Source organism: Cinclus cinclus, chromosome 4, assembly GCF_963662255.1.
Source record: "Cinclus cinclus chromosome 4, bCinCin1.1, whole genome shotgun sequence".
NCBI classification, from domain to species: domain Eukaryota; kingdom Metazoa; phylum Chordata; class Aves; order Passeriformes; family Cinclidae; genus Cinclus; species Cinclus cinclus.
Window position 1 is genome coordinate 31,029,736 of NC_085049.1, and position 26,659 is coordinate 31,056,394.

Consider the following 26,659-nt stretch of genomic DNA (forward strand, 5'->3'; position numbering starts at 1 on the left):
CTTTTCTTCCTTGTTAGATTCTACCTAATACATATGGAAAATTTTCAGTGCATTAAAGATCTACAATGCTTTTCATGTTTCTTATAGATCATATTCTTTGGACTATTTTTATGGTTAGAGATTTTTTTTTTTTTGCTGGGCAATTTTGCTTGAAACACATTGCCAAAACCTAGCCAGTTTTCCAGCTAGTGATTTACCAGAGTTGAACTGAAGAGAAATATTCCTTCAAATTCATGTCTGTACTTCACCATTTGATATTTTCCATTTCCCTCTGACATTCCTGACACTTGCTCCTCTTGGCCCACACTAGATTCCCAAGAACCTTTCCTGCAGAACTTCTGTGTAGAATATCACAAGCATTTCATAAGGATAAGTGGCTTCTGTGCTTGTTTGAAAGGCAGTGCAATCCAGAACCACATTCAAAGCTGAAGCCAGAATGCAAAACTGCCAAGAAAAGCATGACAGTGATCCTACCTGTAATGTCTTCTCCGTCAAAGAGCTTCCTGGACTGAAGGCCATAATATTTTAGAGCTACAAATGGACTTTTCTGCATCCATTTATCCATCAATCCATCACTTTTGGAATTCATTTGTCCTTTTAGTTTCCCAAGTATTCTGTGACAATGAGACCCACAATTTACTCAGGTAACATATTAAGATTTTGTAATGTTTACATTGCTCCAAGATAATGTCCTTAAGGGCTTGATTTTGTGAGCTTAGAAATGATTAATAAACACTCCTTACTCATCTTATTCAAGCCATTTAAAATTTTATAACTCTATACCATATCCCTCTCTGGGATGGAAAGTCTTACCACTTTTTCTTGTCCCTTGTACAGAAGCTGCTGCTTTTCTCAGTGACTGTCCCTCTTCTGTAGCATTTTTAAAAAATTCTCAAACACCTCTTTTCAAAACATCTTATTAGGTATGAAGTGTTCAAAAGGAGGACCAGGATGAATTGACAGTGATAAATGGGATTTTCTGTTTTGTTCTCCCTATACCTAGCAATTTCTAACATTCTCTTTATTGTTTTTTCCCCACCTCCAATGGTTTCAGATCTCTGTCTGAAAGATAATAGATGCCATACCTAGAGGCAGCTGTTATATATTTATAATGACAGCATTTTAACCTCATGTGCATGTTATTATACTTGTCCCAGTTTTATGTGATTGTTTTTACTGAACAGACTTTCAGTATTTTGAGACTTCCATGGATTCCTTTACAGTCAGTTTTATGTTGGTCTAACATGCATAATACTTCGTCATCTGAAAATTTTGTTCTTTCACAATTCCCTCCTTTTCCAGATGGTTATGACTGTTTTACACACCAAATATTCTAACTCAGATTTTAGGGGGATCTCTGCTCATAGTTTCTTCTAATTGTAAAATCTGATTATTTAACTTTATTATTATTATTATATCTTATGTATAATATTGTAAGTTATTTAGGCACTTTGGATATCTATAAAAATATTAAGCTGATGAGAGCTATCTTATTTCCTTCAGAAATCTCTAACAGATGACTCAGAAAGCATGACTCCCAAACAGACATTCTGCTGGTTGTCTGTCAGTACGTTGCATTTATCTATGTATCTTCTTGTATAATATTTAATTAAATAGAAAGGCAACTGATTGAAAAGATAAATCAAATTTATGAACTAGCAGTATACAGAATTTTTCTTGGAGCCTGTTTTAATCTTGGTGTAACATTTTTTAATTGTCCAGACCACTAGGACTAAGAGGCTGAATTAAACCACAGGTTATATATTTGAATACTACTGCTCAGCAGCTTCATGTTTGAATTTTGTTACAACTCTGGGCTGATAACCATCTTGTCCTTGTTACTTAGGATGATTAATTTAAGTGGTTCACTCTAAAGACTTTTTTGTTAATATTTGAATTGAGACAGTTCCTCAAATTAATCACTTATAAAGAGGGGTGCTAAGAATTGAAATGACCTTCTCTTCAGTGGAAACTGATGCAAAGAATTAGTTTAGCTTTTTCTGATATTATGTCTGTTGAGTGGTGCCTGTGATCACAGATCTGTTGCACTAATGGTCTGCTCAAATGTTTCCTTTCAATGGGGTTAAGATGGCTGTGAACATCTATCTAGGGCTTCAAAATAGTGATTTTGGACTTATCTGTGATTATACCTTTAGCATCATAGAAATTATTAATCTTGTTTTTCCCCCCTCATGTAGGCATGACTACATTTTTCAAAAAAGTTATTTCTATATTTCAGTATCTTTATTTGTAGCTGAATCACAGCAATACTATTTTGGTTTCAAATGCTTTTAATTCTTTTGATGTCTTCCTAGTAAATGGTGTTTATTGACATTTGGTGTATAGCATGATGTTTTCATAGTGTCCAATCCAATGTAAACTTTTTTAAACTTCTTCTTTCAAGTTTTTAATTTCTTCTTAAAATTAGAATGTTACTGTTGGAGAAGTCTTGTCTCATTTTCACCATAACCTTTACAATCTCAAGGTGGGCTATTCACTCCTGATTGCTGGAAATCTTAACAGCATGACAGCAGATAATTGAAGACTGCAATTTTTAAAATTTTTGACCTCACTAATTTCTTCATCAGTTTGTGGTAATGGTTACCATTCTGGTAATATGATAGACTGCAACACTAGTATTGTACTTCTTTTGGGGAATATAATTCACAGAGGTTCACGTACACACATACTCTTAGCATCCTTACCTAATTCCTCAGCATTTTTTTAAAATTACTAATGCCTGCTTGCCACCCACACAGTGTCTATTCTTACCTGAGAGCAGAATTTCACATTTCCAAACATGAAATATGTCTAGTGTCAAGAGGATAGAGCCAGGTTCTTCTCAATGGTGCCAAGCAATAAAACAGGCAATGGGCAGGAACTGATGCAAAAGAAGTTCCACCTGAACATAAGGAACAACTTATCTACTGTGTGGGTGATTGACCACTGGGACAAGTCGTCCAGAGAGGCTGTGGAGTCTCCCTCACTGGAGATATTCAAGAACTGTCTGTACATAACCCTGTGCCATTCTGGGATAAGCTGCTTGAGCAGGGAGGTTGCATCTGATGAACCACTGTGGTCCCTTCCAATATGACCTATTCCATGACTCTGTGGTTCTTTTGTGGACTGCTCTTTGAATTAATCAAAATAATTTTCAGTTCTCATGTTGTACTTCTGCATGCTTGCAGATCCTTCAACTTGAAATAATCTGCAAACACACACAGTAATAAATAAACAAACATATTTAATGGTATTCAACCAGGACAGAGTCTTAAAATACTTTTCTTATTTGTTAGCAAACCATTCTTAAATTCTCTTTGCATGTAGTTTTCTAATCACATTAACTTGCCTATGAAGGAGAATCCCACATAACAAAACATTAAAAGTCTTCTTGAAATCCTGTAAGATTCCATTTTTTGGCTCCTTGAGGCCTATTACTCATTAAGAAGGAAATTAGGTAATCTGTTGAGTACTTGGCAGGCATAAGTTGGCTTTTACATATCCCCTTTAACTTCTAAATGCTTAATAATAGTGTCTTTCACTCCTTGCTTCGTTATCTGGAGGGACCAAAGGTAAACTGTCAAGTTTGTTAAATTCTTCTCTTGTCTTTTTCCTCTTTTTAGAAATATGAATACTGAGTTCACCCTATTCCAATGCTTATATCTAATAGTACAGAAAGAGTTAACATCAATAATGAATTAATGGAATCCAACCACTCTTTTGCTGTGCAATAGCCCAGGGCTACCACAATCCTCTATGGGCTGTAGCTTATTCCTTTGCACATAATGAACTGAACTCACTAGCTGTCTAGGATGAAGTCTGCGCTACATAGTCTATGCGACAGTAAAAACTGTAAGACAAAAATGTTTACCAGACTAGTGATAAGACCAAATTCACATGGCTTTCAGAAACATTTTCTAATATCTATACTGCTTAATACCATATGATTACTAACTCTGCAGTAGTTCAAGGAGATATGGTATAAGCAAAATAAATGACAGAATTAATTCACCTGAGAGGCAGCTGGCATGGTGCTTGGATAATATTTTGAGTGGCCAATTAAATATCACATACTAAGTTAGCTTGAAAGAAATAACAGAAAAGCTTGCCAAGCTGATGAATGAAAAATTATGATCTGCTCACCAACTTTTTCTTTAACACATTAAAATACAATTAGTAGACGTTGCAGGACAAGAAGTTTTAACAAGAGTCATGATTGACAAAATATCCTGTGCCAAAATATCCTCTGCCAACCTCAGTTCAGTTCAGTTTCATTAGAAAAAATTTCATTCACTCCAGTACTGTCAAAATGTGGAAGAGAAAGTCAGTACGTCAGTGTCAGTGCAGATCAGTCCTGCTCATGACAGGGATTGATTCTCTGTTTGAGGTTTGATTCCTTGGGACTGTTTGTCATTGCCATCCATACTCAGCTTCAATGGAGGTTGCTGAAATATACTGACACCTATAGAACTGCTCTTTTTTATTTCTGAATAGTATTTATGGGAACATACTGAATAAAATACTGAATACTATTTATGCAATCACCTCTTAATCTTCTGATTCCTGATCTTCTAGTGCATATGTTTCTTGAGCGTTTGTGAATTTTGAACACTGAAATAGGAGTACCCTTGTGTCACAATCTTGTCTGTCGCATTTGCTGCACATTTTCTTTTACCCAGAATTGTGTTTTGCTTTGTATCTCCCAGTTTGTACTTTTAGTTAATTGTGTTGTGCATTGGACTTCCCATTTGTACATTTAGGTTACTGTCATTGACTTCATTTTGATGAATGTGTCCTTTATTTTGGATTTATAATCCAAATTAACATGTCATGTTCTGCCATCCAAGAAGCAAATCTAATTTGTGGTGCAAATGTAAACTGCATTTAGCTTTAAAGTAGTGGCAATCAACAGGCTATCTATATCTTTTTGCTCTTCAACAGGTTTTGCCTCCCTTCATACGGAAGCAAAATTTACTCTGTTGCACATTCTGTCAGTGAAAATCTTGTAATAAGCTTTGGAACCTTCTTGAAAATTTAAAATTATTTTGACAGTGCTCAAGGTCTCAGTGTTACAATATTCCCACAAACTGAGTAGAACCAGGCAGAGTGTAGAAACCCAATCATCTCCCACTGAGGGCAGAGCTGCACCACTATGTATTCACATGGATATTCTCTGCATTAGACAATGCAGACTAGCTCACTAGCTGCCTATCACCAGTTTTCTTTAGGCCATGAACCCTTCATTTTTCTTTCAGTTCATTCTGTGATTTATCATCTGTAGTCTTTCTTTATACAAAATAGTAATTTTATGCCGATTGGGTTACTTGTACATTGCATCACTACAAATACTTGTTTTTGGTACTTTTGACAGTATTATTTCTGGTGCAGATTGCCCTTTTTTGTTTGTTTGTTTGTTGGTGGTTGTTTTGTTTTGTTTTGTTTTGTTTTCCTGGCTTGTCCTCAGAGAACTTGAAATATATGCATATGTTCCTTGATACTGAATAATATTGTATGAGTTTACTGCTGGAATCATAATATCTCAAAATTTGAAGGATTCTTATTGTCCTGCAGTACAGGACTTGATTTACATACAGACACATACATAAATGACCTTACAAAAATAGTTGCTTCTTTTTGAATAGAAATGTTCTTATTCCAGGATTCTATAAGCATTTTTGCCCTGATTAGACCCAGGACCTGGATGTTTATGTTTACACTTCCTTGCTTTTACTACAAAGCCTAAGAAAATGGTCAGCAAATGGGAGACAATCTCATCGCAAGTCATAGAACCCCAGGAAACCTGGCTTAATGAATTCTACTGCTTGCTTTTTTTCTTGACTTCCTACTTCTACCTCCCCTTTTCTGCTATGCTTCTTGCTGTCAGTCTTGCCTGCATTACTTTTCAGCTACTACACCTTACTGCATCCTTTAATTCTGAATCTTTTCTGTGCCTTCCTTCTCCCCTCTTCTCATGAATATCTGTCATTCTCCCTTTCCTTATCTAAGCCTACTTCCAGATATATTTCCCTCACTCTCCTATTTCTCTCACTTACCTCTCTCACTCTACTGCTTCCCATCCCTCCCCATGCTATACCTTTACAGTTGTGTGCAGACATACACCACATATGTATATACAGAGAAACTGAAATCCTTGTCCACTTTTCTGCAGGACCTTCCCCTCACCAACACATTTGGAGATAAATTTAGGAACGTGGTCCTTCACATTTTCTTCTGAAAGACTTAGAAATTCTTACATCTTCTCTTTACACTCCTCTCTTCTGTCCTTAACAGTTTAGATCCTTTTCCACCACCTATCTAAGAAAGAGACAACTGGCAACATTTTATTTTAAACTTCACTAGATTCATAATTAGGAATAGGTTTTAAATACATTATTTGGTAGAGAACATGTTCACATTGTGACTCAGCATGCTTGACCAGGTCTACATTTGGCTTTGGTTTCCTTATCCAGATGAATTATCCTCCATTTCCTAATGCACATCATAAAGCCTTAGAATATATATGCCTCAATTAAACGATTTCTGAAAGCATGAAACTCATTTTGTTGCATATCTGTATGTGTTTTGTATTAATCAGATTAATCAGGGATGAGAACATGAATTAAATTAACTTTATGTTCACTCTACAGGAAGAGTGTACAGGAAAAAACCACTGGACTGGAAGAAAACTGAATGTGGTAAGAAGATGCAAATTCATTATATAATATTGTAAGCAAGTCCTTCATTTTTCCTAATATATTTTGCTAGATTAATTATTTTGTTAAGTAAACTTTCTGTCCTGTGAGAAGCATACTTTTTTTTTTTTTTCCCAGCCAGGGAGGTAAGCAAAAAAGGCAAGAGTATTTACACAGAGTAATGGCTTTCTCAAGGAAAGGTATGCAAGATAAATTATTTTAAAGTGGCACATTATGCAGGACTTGCTAGTGATCTATAAGGAAAGAAGAACACTTTAACTTCTTGGCTAGTTGAAGCTGAGTTCCCAACAGCACAAGTGTCCAAATCCCACTTAAAACACCCAAACTATATAATCAATTCAGTTCGACTCTTCCCTGTCACTTCTAGGACAGGGTTATTGGCCACACTGATCTGATGATGCAGAATGTCTTCTTGGGGCATTACAATGGCCAATTCTTGTCACCTCAGTTGTTTCCAGCTGCACAGACTTTTTCTCAAAAAGAGGATTTGCTCCGTATGCTCCACAACTCCTCTGCCAGAACCCACTGTCAGAAGGTACACCACTGAAATGGGTAGGCTGGATTCCAGCCCCCAGGTAGCCTTGCTGATGACTGAACCACCAGCTCATACTTTCCACAGAACTGCGGTAATCACAAGCTAAATACTTTTAAGCCAGAAAATTTTTCCTGCCTCTCTGTGAAGCTGGGTCACTGTGCAGCCAGGAATCAAAGCTGAAGGGTGTAAAGGGAAAACAACAGAATAGGTTGAATCCATGATCAAATGATGACAAGGACCTCCAGGGGAGAGATGCAATGCAAATTGTTCCCCTTGCTAAACTTTATAGTCATGCATCAGAAAGCACAGAAGGGAATTAGACCTCATGAGAAGTCTAATTAATTATGAGTTTTAATAACTTTGTAAATAAATGAATTATGGGTAAGACAATACACATAGCAGGTTTATTTTTTTTTTTTATCCCAAGAGTGTAATGAAGATTTATGTTAATTGGGGAACAGAGCATGAAGATGCAGCTCCTTGTTATACTGGAATACACATTGACTAAGATTCAGAATTATTCTAGCCCAAGGATTTTCTGTAAGATATTGTCAAGGCTAAGGTATAAGAATAGTGTAAACATTGCAATTATGCAAATGTGGATTTGATGCAAATATAACTGAATTTAATTTTAAGATTTCAGCAAAAGCATGAAGCACATAAGTATGTACAGTTTAAATACCGTAAGCAAGTTGCATTGGATTATAAAATTATAGCATGATAACCAGCTCACATAATTTCATTTCTAGTGCATAGAAAACTTTTAATGTACTTTTTTGAGGTGACTGATACAGGAAAAAGCAACACAGAATTGTCTCACCTTTATCTGAAAGTTAACATATCCATGCTCTAAAGGCTAGTTTATTAATTTCCCATTAACGCATCTTTGGATAGAAAAAAATAAAACTTTGGGAATTGCAACCAGAACTCAATACTGTTTTTATTAAGTTCACTCACAGTAGAATCAGGCTGTCTTTGTTAATTTCTCTACAGTCCCCCAGCTCTTGAATTCCTGATTTAACTATGGCTTGTACTTAAAAGGGGTCTCAAACTTATAGTTTAGAATTTTGAAATCAAGGTATTCTACTTCCTTGGCAAGTGTTCTACCCATTTGGCCATCATTGTCAGAGACTCAAACACAGGAATCTTAATGTTCCCAAATCATAGAATCATAGAATATGCTGAATTGGAAGGGACCCATCAAGTCGATTGAATCTGAATCCTGTCTCTGCATAGGATTGCAGAGAAGAATTGCACCATCTGCCTGAGAGTGCTGGCCAAACACTTTTTGAACTCTGTCAGTCTGATGTTGTGACCACTTCCCTAGGGACCCTGTTCCAGTGCCTGATCACCCTCTTGGTGAAAAACTTTCCTGATATCCAACCTAAATCTCCAACTCAGTTTCATGTTATTCTCTCAAGTCCTGTCCATTACTTACAAGAGTGAAGAGATCAGTGTCTATCCCTCCACTTCCCCTTGTGAGGTTGTTGAAGACCATAATGAGAACTCCCCTCAGTCTCCTTCAGGCTGAAGAGATCAAGAGATCTCACCAGCTCCTCATGTGACTTCCCTCTCAGAAGCTTCACCATCCTTGTGCCCCCCCTTTGGATGCTCTCCAATCTGCATCATCTTCTTTAAAATGTGGTGCCCAAAACCGCACACAACACTCAAGTTGAGGCTGCCCCAGTGCAGAACAAAGCAGGACAATCTCCTCCACTGCCTGGCTGGAGATGCTGTTCCTGATGAACCCCAGGACACAGCTGGCCCTCCTGGCTGCCAGGGCACTGCTGACTCATCCAACTTGCATCAGCCAGGGCCCCCAGGTCCCTTTCTAGCTGCTCTCCAGCCTCCTGTTCCCCAGCCCATGGACACAACCAGAATTGCCCTATCTCAGATGCAGATTCCAGCACTTGCACATGTTAAATTTAATACAGTTGGTGATTGTCCATCTCTCTAATATGTTGAGATCTCTCTGCCCTTGGAGTTTGAATTTCTCTCAGGCTTCTATGTCTAAGTTTTGTTTAACACGGAGTTTCTGAATATACAGTTTTCATGAGATGCTTTCAGTAAGGACATTATATGAAGCCACATCAGTAAATAGACTAAGAGTGATATATTAAGGAATGCTGGAATATCTGTATTTGCTGTGAAACTCTTTATGACTATGATTTGTGATACTTCTTGATTAGCACATATTACACATGAGATCATGGTTAATGCAACTTTGCCTCTGCAAAACTGAACTCTGCTCAGTGCAGCATTGCAGCATTAACTCACTCCAACTTACAGTTATTTTCTCCTAGGAAAAATGGCTATGAAGCCAGGTGCTTCATCCAAAATGCATCTCAAATACAGAAAAAATGTTAGTGGTCATAGCGTATAAGGAAAAGTTTAGTAATCAAATCTTACATCTCTTATATGTATAAACAGATGGCAAGGTGTCTCAGCAGGTGTTACCACCAGCCCTTTGGCAAGACAAAACCTCTCAGTGGATACTAAACCTACTATCACAGCTGCTTGAGATAACGCTTCAATATCCTCTACCAAAAATATACCTCCCTTGTTAGAATACTTCGTATATTTTGGAAGCACAATCCAGTAACTAAGAGAAATTGTTCTGATTTTTTCATTTTTCAAAGCCATACCCACGACTGAGAAACAATTAAAAAATAATTTGATCATGAAGCTGTAACAGAAGCCTCAAATTGTCCAAAACTTCTCACCAGCTACCCATCATCTAGAAGACAATGAATAAAGATTCTACTTCAAACTCTGCTGCTTGACAACATTAGCCAGAGAATGAAAGCTAAACTTAAACCTCCTCCCCTAATAATATATTTTATGCCTAGAATTTACCCTAAATTGATCAAATATTTTCATCCTTACCTTTGTAATACACAAATACATCCTCTACATTTTACACTGTATTTGGTTTCACTGTGAATTTCCATGTTCCCTGGATACAAGCTAATTGTGAATTATATGAAGAATTGTGCATTGTTTTAGAAATATTTTTCATTTTCATTGAATCTTATCTACATAAGACAAAAGGAAAGTTATTATAAATTTTAATTATTCATATTTTACAGAGGAATACTCTATTTTTCAAAGTCAGGCAACATCATATGCTTGTTCTTTTTTTACACAATGAAAACAAATTGGATCCCAGCTCCAGTTCAACCTCCTGGATGAGCAACAGCAGCAGTGGGTTGTGAAGTGAGCTTTACCAGAATCTTTGCTACCCGGATCCGAATTTCTCCTATTCAATGGCCGGCTACTGGCTGAAAGGACTCCACTCTGCAAGCACCCTCCTGAAGGCACCTTCTGCTAGGTCAGATGGAACTCCTGATCTGTGCTGGCAGCTTTTATCAGTCCCAGAGAAGCTTTGCACATGACTGGCTGACTGGTCAAAATTTGGGTGTGGTTGTTTGCCCAGGTTACTAATTAGTTACACTGTAATTGTAAACTACCTGCGGAGTTCAACAGCAATATACAGATTAGAGTCTTCCACCCACAAACCGGCTACAAGGTTAGCTAAACCCCTAAGATTTACACATGCATGCAACAGTGCCCATTTAAGATCTTCCTTTATGTGGAACACAAAAGTTATGAAAATGCATTTAAGACAGAATAAGATTTCAGTTGCTGTTTGGCCATCTTCCAAAAATACACATTTCCACCTCCCAAAAATACAGCAAGAGAGAACTTGACCTTAGTTGGAATTTCTAAAATTGGAGAGGGGGAAGGTAGAAAGGCCCATTTGGTATAACCTTTGTCATGGTCTTTTATGATGAAATGAGTGGCTGAAACCGGGGAGTGTCTGACATACTGGAGGACAGCTTGAATAAGATGAGAACGTTCTGACAGGATAAAACCTCAGGTTTTTGCACCCAGGGCAAAAACCCCCAAGCAATGGTATAGGCTGAAGACTGACTAATGAGATAGCAGCTCTGCACAAAGAACCTGTAGGTCCTAGTCAAAAAGGGAAATGAGGGTCAACACTGCAACTTTGGGGTAATTAGGACTAATCACTGTACTGCGCCCCATCCACGCCACAGAGGGTGAAGGAACGTGATTATTCTCTACTTTCATCTTGCAAGGCCACATCTGCAACACTGTGTCCAATTTCGACTCCTAAGTAGGCAAGGAATACTTAGAAGATGAAAAGTATCCAGAAGAAGGTAACCAACAAGGCTCCAGGGAGCATGTGGCAGAAGGAGAGACTAAAGGAACCCCGATTGTCTGTCGTGAAGAGAACATTGAGAGGAGATCATAACCCAAATGCTTCACTGAATGGGGGGTTATTAAGAAGGAGGAATTTGACACTTTTGTGGAGGCGAATAGGAAAAGGACAAGAAAGAATGGCCATTGGCATTGTCTGGACGCCAGTTTCCCTCCAAAGCTGCTCTATCCCTTCTCTCCTCAGCTGGACGGAGGAGGGAAAATATAATGACATCTTATGAGTTGAGAAAAGGATGGGGAGAAATCTGTCACTGTCACAGGCAAAACAGACCCAGCTTGGAGAAATAAATTGAATACAATCAAAATCAGAGTAGGATAATGAGAAGTATAATGAATTTTAAAACCACATTTTCCCTACTTCTCACTCCTTCCAGGGATTAACTTTATTCCCAAATCTTCATCTCCTCCCCAGCAGCAGTGCACGGGGGACAGGTTACGGTTACGGTCAGTTCATCCCATTATTTCTGCTGCTGCTTCCTTCTCAGGGAGAGGAGTCCTTCCCACAGGCTCCAGTTCTTAATGAACTGCTTCAGCGTGGGTCCTTTTCATCAACGGGAAAATCCTTCAGGATCATACTTCAGGATCCAGCATGGGTCCCCCATGGGATCACAAGTCCTGCTGGCAAACCTGCTCTAGCACGGCCTCCTTTCTCCACAGGCCACAGATCCTGCCAGGAACCTTCCCACAGGGTCACAGCCTCCTTTGGGCATCCACCTGCTCTGGTGTTGGGTGCTCCAGGGGCTGCAGGTGGATCTCTGCTGCCTCATGGTCCTCCCTGGGCTGCAGGGGCACGGCTGCCTCACCATGGCTGCACCACGGGCTGCAGGGGACTCCCAGCTCTGGTGCCTCTCTCCCCATCTTCCTTCGCTGACTTGGGTGTCTGCAGAGCTGTTTTTCTTAAGTATTTTCACTCCTCTCTTCTCTGGCCACAATTACCTCTATGCAGCAACATTTTTTTCTTAAACGTACTTTAAAAGAATACATTGTGTACAAATTGATGGCCACAGGTGGTTAAGCTCTCTCCGTGTCTGATTTGAGAAAGTGTGAGACATCTTACTCTCGAACAGACTGTAATGTGACTTGGAACTTTGAAACCATCAGACCTATCTCCATTAAGTGATGTTATTACAATACAGAGCTTGACAGATTGTTTCTGTGTTAGTACTATCACTGCATTTTTCCTGTAATGGTGTGCTTATTCCTGACATTACCTTACAGAGTTTTCTTCAACGGCAGAAGTTTTTCCTGAAGTCTAGGAAGACTTAATCTTACCCTTCTCTTTGGCAAAAGCTAAGTATCACCATTTCAACAACCCGAGGTGCCCACAGAAGTGCACTAAGAGAGCACAGGAGTAAGCAGGACCCTGTGGAAACGTATCTGGAGCCACCGGCTGCCCTTCCACTCACTGCACTGCACCGACGTCCTGTGGGAGGTATTTGCCATAGAGAACGCACAACTTTCAGAACCCGAGTTTTTCCTCCAGGTGTTCAAAACATTAATGTATCCTTTTCCTCGGTAGGTCTAGTAAAACAGCTGGTGGTTTAGTTCATTTTCTTTTACACCGTAATGGCTGAAAAGGGGGCAGAAACGCCAGCTCCAGGGATGTCGGCTGCTCCCACTTGTCTCCGGGCACCGGTGCCCTCAGGGCAGCGCTGCGCATCACAGGCGCGCGCGGCGGTCAGCGCGGGCCTTTCTCCCCGCCGGGACAAAGGCGGCGCCGGCTCCCGCCGCGCTCTCCGCCCGCCGGCTCGGTCCCGTGGCAGGCGCCGCGCCTCAGCCCGCCCGCCTCGTCCCGCGGCCCGGACCACCCCCGCCCCGTCCCGCAGCCGCCGCCCAGCACCTGTGCGGCCGGGCCGGGCCGGGGAGCGGCGAGCGCGGCGCCTGCGCACTGGGCGGGCGCTCGCCGCCAGGACCGCAGTCACTTCCTGCCCCCGTGCCCATCCGGCTCCGGGGTCAGCGGCCGCCGCTCTGGCGGGACAGGGGCGAATAAAGTTTAATTCGGGGAGGGAGAAGCCGCCCGTCCTCTCCAGGTAGGGCCGGCCCGCGGCACCCGCCCGTCGCGCCCGCCGTCACCTGCGGCCGCGCGCCCCTCCCGCCCGGGCTGCGCGTGGCGGGCGGCGGGAGCGCCCCGCTCCGTCTCCTGCAGCCCCGCGGGAGCGCCCGGCCCGGGCTGTGGGGGACGCGGCTTTCCCCTCGGGAGCCCAGGGACGCCGTGCCATCGGCGGGGCCGCGGGACGAGGCTGCGAGGTGGGGACGGAACGCGGCCGGGCCGCCCACGGGAGGGGGCGCGGGGCCGTGCGGCCGGGCCGGGCTCGGTGGGCAGGGCGGCGGCCGGGGGCTCTCCGCGCCGGCCGAGGCGCAGGTGGTGGCGGGGCGGGAGCGGGGCCGCGCTCGCCGCGGCCGTTGCAGAGGGCGTCGTGAGACCTGCCGAAAACAATGGGAACTTTCTCCTGCGCCAGGGGTGCCGCTGCCTCCGGCCTGCCCGGCCGTGATGCCGTAGGAAGTGGGTGTGCGGGGTTGGCGCGCTCCTGAGGCGCCTGTGCTTCGGCGGTGACAGCTAATTTGCTTATTTTAGCGGAAACGAGCTGCTGGATGTAGAAGGAAAGTAGGTCGTGCGCACGGAAAATGCCTCTAAGGGACAAGTGTTGTCAGACTGACCACCATCACCATGGATGCTGTGAAACAGGTATAGTGGTGTGTGATGCTTCGGCTGTTTTGCATATCTCCTGCATTGAAAGCTCGCAGAAACTGTTGTGAGGATTGCTAATGTGTATCATTAGTGTGAGCTCTGGGTACAAGAAGTTTCTGAGTTTTGGTTGGAAATTTTTTTTTTTTTTTGTATCCTTGAACTGTCACCTTAAAATCATTTCAGGAAGCGAATATTGTAGTTCCTGGATGTGGGACAATCCTCAGGCTACCACATGGGCATTGTATGCAGTCAGCAGAGGAAGGCAAGCAGTTGTATGAAACAACTGACCATTTTGTTTCCAAACGTGAAACAGTGTTCTCAGGTTTTTTTATATAAAATGGGGTTTCTGACAATCGTTTGTGTTTTTTGTTTATATTTCTGCTCTGTCTTCTCTGGTGAATTCTGGTGAAATTGAACGTCGTATTCTCAGAGGAGAAAAATTCCACGAAGTCCCAGAACAACTCCTTAACATTTTGTGCCTGCATGAGGTGAAAGATGCCATCAGTGGAAACTGTAATGAATATTCTGGAGATTCAGCCAACCTATTAGATGCTTTTGAAGTTATTCTGCTTATTGTTATAGTTGGTATTTTTAAAGGCAAATTTATTTCTTTTTGCCTTGTTACAGAGTTTATTTGGATGCTTTCACTTACATTTTTGAAAGAAAGGTGCTATTTGGATGCTTTCACTTTTGTTTTGGGAAGAAAGACAGTTTGGGGAATTGACAGATGGAAGTGTGAGCATAGTGACTTTGATTATGCCCCTTTAGGGAAATGTTATTTGAGTGCAGATATTGTTCAGTTAGTAGAAACATTTCTTGGTGTTGATGAAATGGTTTTGAGTTGTTCTCATGCTTTAAAAAAGTGAAAATATTTTTCTTGCCTGACAAATTAATAGTGATGTGTTAGGTCTGCTTCACCAGTATTACTCCTCTTGATGTCAGTAGGTATTTCACATGCATGTTAGAGACCGTATGCAAACCAAAATGTTTTATTTTGAAGTGTAGGGAGTAGGCTAGTAGAATACAATATGTCATTGTGTTAGAAATCCCCAAATGATTAGTTGATTTGTTGTGATTATTATGTGTTTGTATAAATGATATATTACAGAACCAGCATAGTTGGGTAGTGTTCATTCTGTTGTCCTTTTTTACAGTGCTTTGTTTTCTGATGTTCTTTTCAGCTAGAATTTATTTATAACCTTTTATCTTTTAGCTCAACGTTCCTGTCAAAATTTGTTTAGTCTTTTGCACTTATCACCTCTAAATAGTTTTATACTATGCCTCAACTGGCCTTTATTAAAAATAGTTTTCTTAGAGATCTCAGTGCTTAATTGAGAAATTAAAAGCCTAAAATGGGGTTAAAATCAAGCTAGATTGTTAAGATGGGAGCCAGTTTATGAAGTGCAAGGCTGGCTGTTTAGTCAATAAGAAATAGAAAAGAAAACTTAGCTAATAAATTTGCATACACATGTTTAAAGGTGTGTTCTTATTCCTGCAAATGTGGGTTTCCCTCTGGGCAAAGCTTAATTGCCATACCTATATACAGCAGTGAAGGGCTATTAATTTTCATGTGCATAGATACTGCATATTGGAATGGCTAAACATTTTGATTAATATATGTTTTAGTTTCAATAACTTCTGCAAAGAATGTGATGTGGAATGAAACATCAGAAATAAAGTATTCCCTCAGCAGTTTATTTGAGCCTGAAGAGTTTATTGAATGTAGTTTTAGTGGTTAAAAATACTATGGTAGTATTTTTTTGGAATATGCTATGTAGCTATGCGTTTTTCTGATCATTGCTACTTTAAATTTGGCTTCAGTGTTTAGGTGCATACTGGTAACATTGAAATAATATAGTGTGCTGTGAAGTATTTGGTAATGCTGGTAGTACAGTATTTGGTAATGCTCATTTGGTTTTAACAATGGGAGTAAAGTAGACTGTTCTAGGAAATTATATTAATGGACAGACATTTCTAATGAGTTAATTCGGTTTTATGTATTTATGTTTCTGTGTTTCTAACACCTAGCTTTGAATACATGTTTTTTTAGGTGATCAAAATGACAGCAAACTGTCAGATGTTATCATGGCTGGAAAATTCAATGTTGAGCGTTTTTTAATTCAATATAAGTTTTAGAGTAAGGCTACTTTTACTTACATAGAGTAAGTAGTCCTGACTGTTCTTTTTAGCTAGCTTACTGTATGTATGGAAAATTCCTGAATTACAGAAATCACCAGAGTGTTTTCTAATGGCTCATTACCCTTTTATGTATTTCAGTGCATCTGTTGGAACCTGGTGATCCTCCATTATTACAGCAGCCTCTGCAAACATCAAAATCTGGTATTCAACAAATCATCGAGTGTTTCCGATCAGGTAGGAAACCATGCCTGACCCTTAAGAAGTTCATTACCTTGTTAAAAGAGTTATGTTTATTTAATATATTAAAATAACCAGCACCTGACTTTATGCATATTTGTAAAATATTTGTAGATTTTTGGAATGTGTTCCTTTTAATAAAGGTTTTCATAGAAAGTAATGAAGATACAGTTACAGTTATCCTTCAAAAACCTTGGAAATTAAGTTTGTTGTTCTGCTTTGTGTAATTTCTGCTGCTGTTGTCCATGAGTTTATCATAGAACTCCTGAGGTGAAGAAAATATTTCATTTTGAATGTCTTAAATTGCTTTATCATATTACTTTTAAGGTGTTCCTTGATTGATTTTGGGAGTTGAAATACAATATAATAAACAATTAGCAATAAACAGCTAAGCATTTTGGGGGGCATGCCAGAGAGGATTGAAACCTTCAGAGATATGGCAGCAAACCAAACATTTTATTTTCACAACTCTTGGTCTTTAGTGCTACTATCTATGTGTTTCTAGATTTTTTCACATAGAGCTTTTAAGTATATTAAATGTGTCATGTATAAAAACACTGCTGCTGTGTAATGAGATGCATGGCTGGTCTGAATCTTGTAAAAGGGCACAGTTTTAGTTGTCCACTAGCATTTCAATAGCTTAATAGAAAAACAGAATGAGAGATTATTCATTAGTAACCTTTCTTGGTTTGCTTGAGATTGCTTGAAGCCTTAGATATGAGTGACAGGCTTCTTTTGCTTGAAGCAGATTAAAGGACTATGTACTGGTAGTGGCACAAACTAGTTGCATGTACTTTGTCACTGAGCTGCTTCCAGGTCATCCTCACTGGCACGTGTTAAGTTGGTAGCTTACTTTGATATCATCAGTCACCTGCATCAGGGAGATTGGACAAAAGGCAAGAGGACTTAGACAAAGATTTTACCAGCTAGTTTTGAGCAAGCAACATTTCATTATGGAGAGTATTTGATTCTTGTGGTCAAGGAATAGAAATTTTGGACAGAGTATTGTACATAACTGTTTAAGTAATTTTATCAAAGGATTCTGTCATTCAAAGCATTAAGAATAAAAAGTGAATTTGAATCTATTTTTTTGTAGAAAAGAAACTGCTTGCGGTAGGCATAAATTTAGGTATTTCTGATAGAGAGATATTTATTGCTGGTGTTCCTGTACCAGTTTCTTATGACTTTGATGTTATTCATCAACGTTTACAAATTTTAACAGAATTTAAAAAAAACACCTGCGTTCCCATCACAATATACAGTTAAATGTAACTGCAAAATAGAGAAGACTTCAGTAAGTCTTCTCCAGGAAGCTGGAGGCAGCATGTACTGGCAGAAGATTGACTTGTTGCCACTGTCTGCCATTGGTGAAGAATAAGGAGATGATTTTGCTTTCCTCTGCCTGTTGTGTCCGCAAAATCAGTGCATGTTTTAAATTTTTGCTGTTTCCAGAAGTTTCTGAATGTTTGCAGTTTAATTTAAAAGGACCAATTATTTTTCTTTACTCCCACCTGTGAAGTTTCACAGTTGTATAAGGATGATTTGAAGCCAGAGTGACTACCATGTCATAGAGTATGATCTCCAATATGTCATAAATCCTTTAATCTTATCCAGTAATTCTTAAATCCAGTAATTTGTACTGGAAAAAAACATTTCAGTCCTGAACAGGAGACTGAATACCAATGAAACAGAAGAGAATGGAGAATGAGGAGCCTGTATGTCCCTTGATTGGGTAGTAGTGGAGATTATTTTATTTTGAGACTGAGGTTTGTGGCTAGGGCATGTGTGAACAGCATGGAATTTTATCTGCATGGAGCATCTTCATCTTTGTTCATCTGTATTTTCTTTATATGCAGAAATTCAAATGTCTGTTTATGAGATCTGAGTAAAAAACTTGATTTTAGGGAAAACTCAACAACAAATAAAAATTGTACAATATCTAAATATTTGTCCAGTCATCTGTTTGTAAAAACACAGGTCAAATGAAGGTGAGGTTAGTAACACTCAAAGAAAGCAGTGGATATGACTTGGGCATAGGAGGGGACAGAAACTGTGGTAGCCTCAGATGGTCAAGTTTGGATACCATTTTTAAGGAACTGTTGAAGAAGACACTGTGCTTTGCTGAAACTCAGATTTGAAAAGCTTTGTAGTACTATTATTCCACCAAGAAATATTTTCTTGGTAAGGTCCATTTGTATTGAACTATTACTTATTATGAAATTATTAATATTTAAAATATTTTAATTTAGAAAATAGATCTGGAGTGTGAGTTTGAGCTTTGAAAGGAATTCTTAAGAGTGTGATGAGTTGTCAGAACACTTGACCTTTTAATTCAGTCTGAAGAATGTCTTGATGCTGCTTTCCTTAGGTGTTTGATATTCATGGTCCCGTTTTGTTACATTTTTGTTTGTTTCATTAGTTTTGAGTGATTAAATTCTAAGAATAATCAAGATAGATAAATTAGCTGAATTTGTTTAGTTAGTGCTACTTTCTAATTTGGAGTGGGTAAGTATCATTTAGTAATCTATTGTTAATTTTAGGCCTTACATTCATAATTTTCATGAGATGAGAAATGAAGGAGTAAGTTTGAAGTGTAAAAAAATGACAGGAGCTGGAATACTTCAACAATGCTAGATCTAACTATCTTTGTATACAATGCATAATAGTCTGGAAAGCTGGCGTATTTTATCGTGCTCTCTGTGTTTTAATAGAGATCTTTCAGATTTAAGTTCTATGTATTTTCCTTTCATCAGGCTGAGAATATGCCTACACTTCTACTATCTTGCCTAAATGTCATCATTTTGGACTTGGGTCAGATATCTGTGCATAGTAACATTTCTTGACCTGTTGGTTATTCTCATTGATCTATTTTATATTTTAGTTTTTTGCCTTATCAGGTGCCATTTCTATGTGAAATAGCTGTATGTGTCTTGTTTCCTTAGAACTGTAGGGTAACCCTAAAGAAAAAATACTACAGGCTTCTTTACATGCTCTAGGTGCTTATTCTTTCCTATTGGGCAATTGTATTGCAACAACCAAATACCACAGTAAGAACTCTTTTCTAATGTTAGATGTTAGTTTTTTATTGTAATTCGTTGCACTTTCTCTGTAAACTGTAATGTGTATCATCCTTGAGGGGTTTTTTCATTATAGTCTTGTCTTCACAGTGAAATTTGGAGCATGTATCATAAACTTACAGTACAAATGATGAAGTAGCATTAACAAAAGATAAAATGCTGTTATAATTACTCATGGTGTAAAATATTTCCGCTTTCATAGCATGATGTGCATTAAGAGATGAACAGAAAACCTTCCTTAAGTGTAACATTTCTTTTATTACAGGAACGAAACAACTTAAACATATCTTGTTAAAAGATGTGGACACCATTTTTGAGTGTAAATTGTGCCGGAGTCTCTTCAGAGGATTACCAAATTTAATTACTCATAAAAAGTTTTATTGTCCTCCAAGTCTGCAGATGGATGATAGTAAGTATTATTAATTTAAATGTTTAATAAAGCTATGTGGATTTGAAAAACTTATTTTTCTTTACCATTTACACAAATATAGCTGAAACAAAAATGGAATTAAAAGATGGGTCTAAATTTTTCTAGAAATGTATGTTGATCACTTTTATGTTATTGGAGGAGCTGCAGCAATGACTTTATATGAATTAACAACCAAAAGCCATGCAAATATCCTAATTTGATAGCTAGTTTATGCATCTAGCCTTTTATTTGTCACTCTTAACACTTTCCATTCCTTCATCTACTTTTTCTTTCCCATCTGTACTTTATTGTGAAAGATACCAAAAACATGTCAAAGGACTGGGAAACTCATCTCACAGAAGACTGGCTCTAACAGGGTGTTTTAGTTTTAGTCCATCATAGCTCTAATGGACTTCGGCTGCACCTGTGAAGTGACCTGGGTCAATATTCTTAATATTCTCCTCTACTGAGGAAGCCCTTACAGTGGTTGTGTCATGGATACAGTATTTTGGTCTTAGTCAGTATGAAACACCCACTAAAAGTTTACCCTTTTGTTTAAGGGTCTGTGCTTGAATAATGCTGTCTCTTTTCCCTTACTTCACTGTTTGCTGCTTTTGCATATGTTATATGATCATGCCTAGCCCAACATCTTTGTTGTAGAAAATAAACTTTATTATTTAAAGAAGTAACTTAAATGATGACGAAATAGACAACAACTATATTTCTTATGTAAAAAGAAATTTGTTACAGTCTCATTCCAGTGGTGACTTTTTGTTAATCTGAGTAAAGTTGATTAATTTGGAAATGTGTCAGCCTTCAAAAATATTTTGTGAAGCTAATTATCTTGATCTCTTAACTAGATCAATATAGGTGCAATGAGGAGTTTTCTTTCCTGATTAATGCCTTCCTGCCTCAATATTTCAAAAATTAGGAACAGAGATATACTTTGATGATTCTTTTAGCACATAGTGTCAGCTGAAAGGAGAATGTGAAAAAGGCTGGTACTGTCACCTTCCTTAAATGAGTTTGCTTGGCCAGTAAAGAGTCACAGAGCTTCTGTGTGAGAAGTGGTGACTTGTGGCTTCATAGTGAGGTTAGAAGTGAATGTGACTTTAGATGCAAGAGTTTCTAAGCAAAGCAAGATTACCCTGAGGAAAGACTTAATGTCCAGCTCCTGATATTCTAGCCTTCATTTAACTTTCTGATTAACTTTAATATGTTAATATGAAATAACATGCAAGCAACATACAAATAAAATAACTTCTACTGTTCACTATGAGAGGTGCAAATAAAAGGAATAATACTGCATGCTCTGAATAAAACTGTATAAATACTTGTGCTTTATATGAAATTGATTGTAGTTACTGAACTAAGTGGGAGTTTTTTAATAAATATAGGATAGTGAACAAGAGGCAGGAATAAAAGTTCAGCACACGGTGGTGAAAAAATTCATGCGCTCAGTATAGTCATGAAGTAGTCTTAAAAGGTGGTATGAAATAGGAAGGACTTTTTACTCTTGGTGAAAACTACACAGGTAGGCTCCTTTGAAACTGACTGTAGAAGTTGTTAAAAATTCAGTGTTATGAAATGGGTTTGGAGCAATCAAGCAGCCTATTTTTTTTTTGTACTGCCACTTTCCATATATTTCTGGGTGTGTGGAAGGAATAACTGACTGTGGTTTTTTAGTTAGCTGTTACCAGGACTCACATCTTTAAAATTATCCACAATAATTTGAACTGTGTTATCTCACCTTTTTGCTGTAGGACCCTGGCTTCCTAGTTGTGCCATTGCAGATGCTTTGAGTGTCACACAGGGAACTAGAGCAATGAACTAATTTGGCATTTAAAAAGAGAATATTACTGAGAGCTGTAAAATATTATCTACTTATATCTTCATGCAGTGCTCAGGTTACACAGATGTTTCATTCTTAGGTGAGGATTGTTTAGAATTCACAGAGAAGAGCTTATTTCCAGAATTAGGTTCCTTTATTGAGAGTGCCTATAATTCCGCAGTAGGAAGACTGGTTTTTAATGATACTTCAGGCTTAGTTGCACACCTGCAGAACAAGCTCAGTTGAATGATGTTATTTTTGCCAATTGACACTTTTTTTAAAGACCAGCTTAATTCCAGTCATAAAAATTTTTAGTTCAGGTGGCTTTCACATTAGCACGCAGGAGGTGCTAATTCTGACATTGACTTTTAATGAAAAGGCAACTTGTAATGATTATTCAAAGCCTTTGAGTGGTCAGAGAGTACAAAAGAGGATTTGTGGAAATTTGGATACTGAATTTGTGTAGTGGCTAAAATCTACTTTGAAATTTAAGTAATTGGAAATTACCAAATCATTAAAAAATACCTTTTCCTTTCTTCTCAGACCTCCCAGATACAAAAGATAAGCAGAGTCAAGCCATAAATGACCTTCTTGAAGCTATCTACCCAAGGGTAGATAAGCAAGAATATGTCATTACATTGGAACCTATAGAAACTAATCAAAATGCTGTATTTCAATATGTGTCAAGGACTGATAGCCCAGATGAGAGCACAGAAAGTAGCCATACACCCGATCAAGCTCCGCTACAGATACAGGAACCCAGCACTGAGCAACCCAAGACTGTTTCAGCTCCAGCCCCAGTCCCAGCTGGGGAGACTGTAGAATTACCTCCTGCTGATCCTATTACAAACAAGGTGATACCTACTCCTGAAGAACAGCCACCAGCAGTAAATCCTGACTCGGACTCTCTGGATAGTTCTGATTATGGCCACCAGTTGATTTGTTGCCTATGTAGGAAGGAATTTCATTCAAGACGCAGTGTACGCCGGCACATAAGAAAAGTACACAAAAAAAAGATGGAAGAGCTAAAGAAGTACATAGAAACAAAAAAGAAACCAAACCAGTGCTCTGCAAAAGGACGAAATAAGAATGTTCTCGTAACCTTAGGTAGAAGTTGTCCTGTGTGTTATAAATCATTTGCCACAAAAGCCAATGTAAGGAGGCATTTTGATGAAGTTCATAGAGGATTAAGGAGGGATTCCATTACCCCTGATATAGCTACAAAGCCTGGGCAACCTTTGTTCTTGGATACAGTTTCTGCTAAAAAATCTTTTAAGACCAGAAAACAAAAGTCGTCTTCAAAGGCTGAATACAATTTAAGTGCATGCAAATGCCTTCTGTGCAAGAGAAAATATAGTTCACAAATAATGCTGAAAAGGCATATGCAAATTGTTCACAAGATAACTCTTTCTGGAAAGAACTCTAAAAGAGAGAAAGGACCCAACAATACTACCAATGGCACAGAAGTAAACGTTGAACCAGCAGATTCTGTAGAACCTTCACCCCCTTCCATTGCGCTTTCTCCACAGAGTGAATTAAAGGGAACAAATCATTCAAATGAGAGAAAGAACACATCGTCGGCACAGAAAAATAAAGTCAAACAGGACCCTGAAAACCCTAAATCAGCTTCTAAATCAACCACTAAATCAACCTGCAAATCAACCACTAAATCAACCCCTAAATCAACCAATGCATCTGCTGCAGGTGGCCAGCAGAAAACCAGGAAGCCGAAACTTTCAGCTGGCTTCGACTTCAAGCAGCTTTATTGTAAACTCTGTAAGCGCCAGTTTACTTCTAAACAGAATTTAACAAAACACATTGAATTACACACAGATGGAAATAATATTTATGTTAAATACTACAGGTGTCCACTCTGCTCTTACGAAACGCGTCGCAAGCGCGATGTGATAAGACACATAACTGTGGTTCATAAAAAGTCACCACGCTACCTTGGGAAAATAACTGCAAGTTTAGAAATAAGAGCAATAAAGAAGCCAATTGATCTTGTTCTAAATAAGGTGACAAAAAGAGGCTCTCAGAGAGATGAAACAAAACAGATTGGTTCAAAACAGGATGTCACCTCTAATTCTCCCAGTAAAAAGTATGAAGGAGCTGATGTTGGCATTGAAGTAAAAGTAACAAAAAACTTTTCTCTGCACCGATGCAATAAATGTGGAAAAGCCTTTGCCAGAAAAGCTTTTCTAGAACATCATAAGAAAACCCACAAAGCAAATGTATCTCATTCACCTGAAGAAAGTAAAACCAAAGGCAGAAGTACAAGATCTAAAGCTGTTGTCTGGTGAGGAAAAAGAAAAAGTCTTTTGTCCTTTTTTTTTTTTTTTTTTTTATAAAGAGAAAACCCCAGCAATACCACTGCATTTATTTTGCTTTTGTTGATTTTTTGCGGAAAACATATTTTCCCATAGATTTTGTGGTTTAGTGGCTTAAATGCAAAAGTAGATGTCAAATTTGTTTGGGTTTTTTTTAGCATTTTGGAAAAGAGTTAAAATCTAAATTTGTCATTGTAGAAAGGTGGAATGTAGACTAAACTGTACTAAGTCAACTCTTTAATCTGTCTTAAGGCATCTGTTGTAATCAAGCTAATATACATACATTTTTAAAATAGTAATTTTTTAAAATTAACAGTAATTTTGTTTGGTTTGAATAACTTAACTCTAATTAACTTTGCTGTGACCTCTTGAAGAAGTACTAAAAGTACTAAAGTAAAAGCTGATAACAGAAAAAAAATCTCTATGAATTTATTGGCATTAGCATTTGTGAATTTAAATTTTTATTTTGTATTGTCTACACACTGTCAACAAAAGTGCATAGAACAGGTTTTGTAAATGTAATTTGGTTGCTTCGTCACTTTGATTTAAAATAATTTTGGGTTAGGTGCCTGCAAATACCTTTGAATTAATCAAATTTACAATTTCATTTGTTTATTGCTTATTCATGTATAAGCCTGGGTTTGGAGACTTGTGGTCATTCAGTTTTTTTAAATTGTTCAAATCTTATCAAAGTTTTTGCTTTAAACACTGATATGTATTGAAGTCTGGCCTAGAATTTTTTAAACTTCTCCTTATGTGGTACTCTGGAAATTTTTTATATTTGGAGGGGTTATATTTGTAGTTATTCTGTTTTCCATAGCCTTCTTAAAGGTGGCCTATTTTTAGAGGACCTTTTAAGAAAGAAAATATTTGTGTGCAGTCACTTTGTATTTCAAAATGACCAACTGATGGCTGAAGTTTGGGGATTGTACAAAAATATAATGGAGACTGTAGTGATACTTGTAGGAGTTTTCAACATACTTACTCAGAATCATCTTTCTAGCATATTTGGTAAAAAGAAAAGTAGGTATGTGTGCCTTGTTCTATATTTCAACTCTGGTGCTGTTTTCTGGGAGGTGACTTGATTTGAGTTCAGCTTTCACAGTGAATAACCACCTAGTTATGTTAAATTGTGATGTGGTACCTTTGTGACTTTCTAATAAATCCTGACCAAATTAGGCAGAACTTCAAAAATGAACTGAGTTCAACCCTGAATTTTGCTGAATTCTAGAGGGGGAGTGACTTCTGCATTTTGAATAATTAAAAATTTAACCTTATAAATTATTTATGTTGTGTAGTTTAAAACAATTATATGGGTAAACTCAAAGTATTAATTTATTCCCATTTCTCTTCAGATAGGTTCAAGTGATGTTCGGGAAGTTTGAAGTTCATTTGAATGAAAAAGACTTTAGTTTGTTGTTGGAACTGCTAACTGTTGATAATGGTACTATAAGGAGGAAATACTTTCATAAGCTGATTTTTTTCATATTACATTAATCATTCTGACTGTTTGTAGGACAGTTCAGCTTCCTAAAACACTGAAACAGTTGAAGTGAAATGCACATGCTTCTAAATTTTCAGTTATCTCTATGCAGTTTTAGTTTGACCCAGTGTAGAACAAACTTCCTGAAACCGGAAAAGAGTATACCAGAGACAAGTTAATGAACAGCAGCTGTGGAAGAAGGTGATCTTTCCCCCCTTAGGAGATCTGCAGAAAATTCATCATGCATCCTGGTCCTCCCTGTTAGTGCTAATTGATGGACAACTCAGACTTTGATGTGATATCCTACTTTGGTACATGTTGTGTTATATACTGTTTTAAATTTATTACAAATGAATGTATAAGAGCAAACAATGTAGTGTTATTGGCTGAATTCTACTAATTTTTAGTATTTGCCATAAATTCAGTTTGTTCCTATTGACTAATTTCCCAGTTCAAGGACATTCTGAATTTCACTGTGCTGAAGTTGCTTCAAAGACCTCCATTTTGTTTCCATATGTGATTCGTAGGAAAACTTTGTAAACATCTAGGAAGTTTACAAGAATACCCACATTCCTATATTCTTTAATTTTTTAAAAAAAATTATACACAAGCACTTTAATGATAGTTGCAGTTTATTTTTTCAGTTTATTTTTTGAAAGATCAACACACTAATGTTAATATGAAGGTAGTGAATATTTGCTGATGTATTATAGACAATCTGTGCACAACCACTTATAATGTTAGCTTATTTCATTAAATATTAATAAAAAGGGAGGATAGTTTGGGAGAAACTCAAATTATATTTTCTCTCAAAATCATAAATGACCACTGTGGGTATCACTTGACCTTGTGTAATTGGAAAATGTTTTAGATACCTTTTTTTTAACCTTTTAATCAAGATTGTAGTAAAACAATTGCATGCCTACCATTATGAAGTTCTTGGCAGGTTTCATGCGATCATGGATTTTGTTTGG

General features: G+C 38.1%; 1 protein-coding gene across 1 annotated transcript; it reads left to right on the forward strand.

Moving 5' to 3' along the window:
- The first annotated feature begins 13,409 nt into the window (after nt 1-13,409).
- ZNF800 (zinc finger protein 800) lies at nt 13,410-24,421 on the forward strand. Its single transcript, XM_062491030.1, has 5 exons — nt 13,410-13,520; nt 14,066-14,176; nt 16,457-16,552; nt 19,898-20,041; nt 22,416-24,421. The coding sequence occupies exons 2-5, from the start codon at nt 14,116-14,118 to the stop codon at nt 24,173-24,175; spliced, it is 2,061 nt and encodes a 686-aa protein (XP_062347014.1). The 5' UTR covers nt 13,410-13,520; nt 14,066-14,115; the 3' UTR covers nt 24,176-24,421.
- The last annotated feature ends 2,238 nt before the right edge of the window (nt 24,422-26,659 follow it).

What these genes read in the sequence shown, in the direction of transcription:
- ZNF800 (XM_062491030.1), top strand. Translation starts at nt 14,116, where the DNA reads ATGCCTCTAAGGGACAAGTGTTGTCAGACTGACCACCATCACCATGGA. An exon ending in CCATGGATGCTGTGAAACAG is followed by an intron (nt 14,177 to 16,456) that starts GTATAGTGGTGT and finishes TATGTATTTCAG; the next exon opens with TGCATCTGTTGGAACCTGGT. An exon ending in AAGTCTGCAGATGGATGATA is followed by an intron (nt 20,042 to 22,415) that starts GTAAGTATTATT and finishes CTTTCTTCTCAG; the next exon opens with ACCTCCCAGATACAAAAGAT.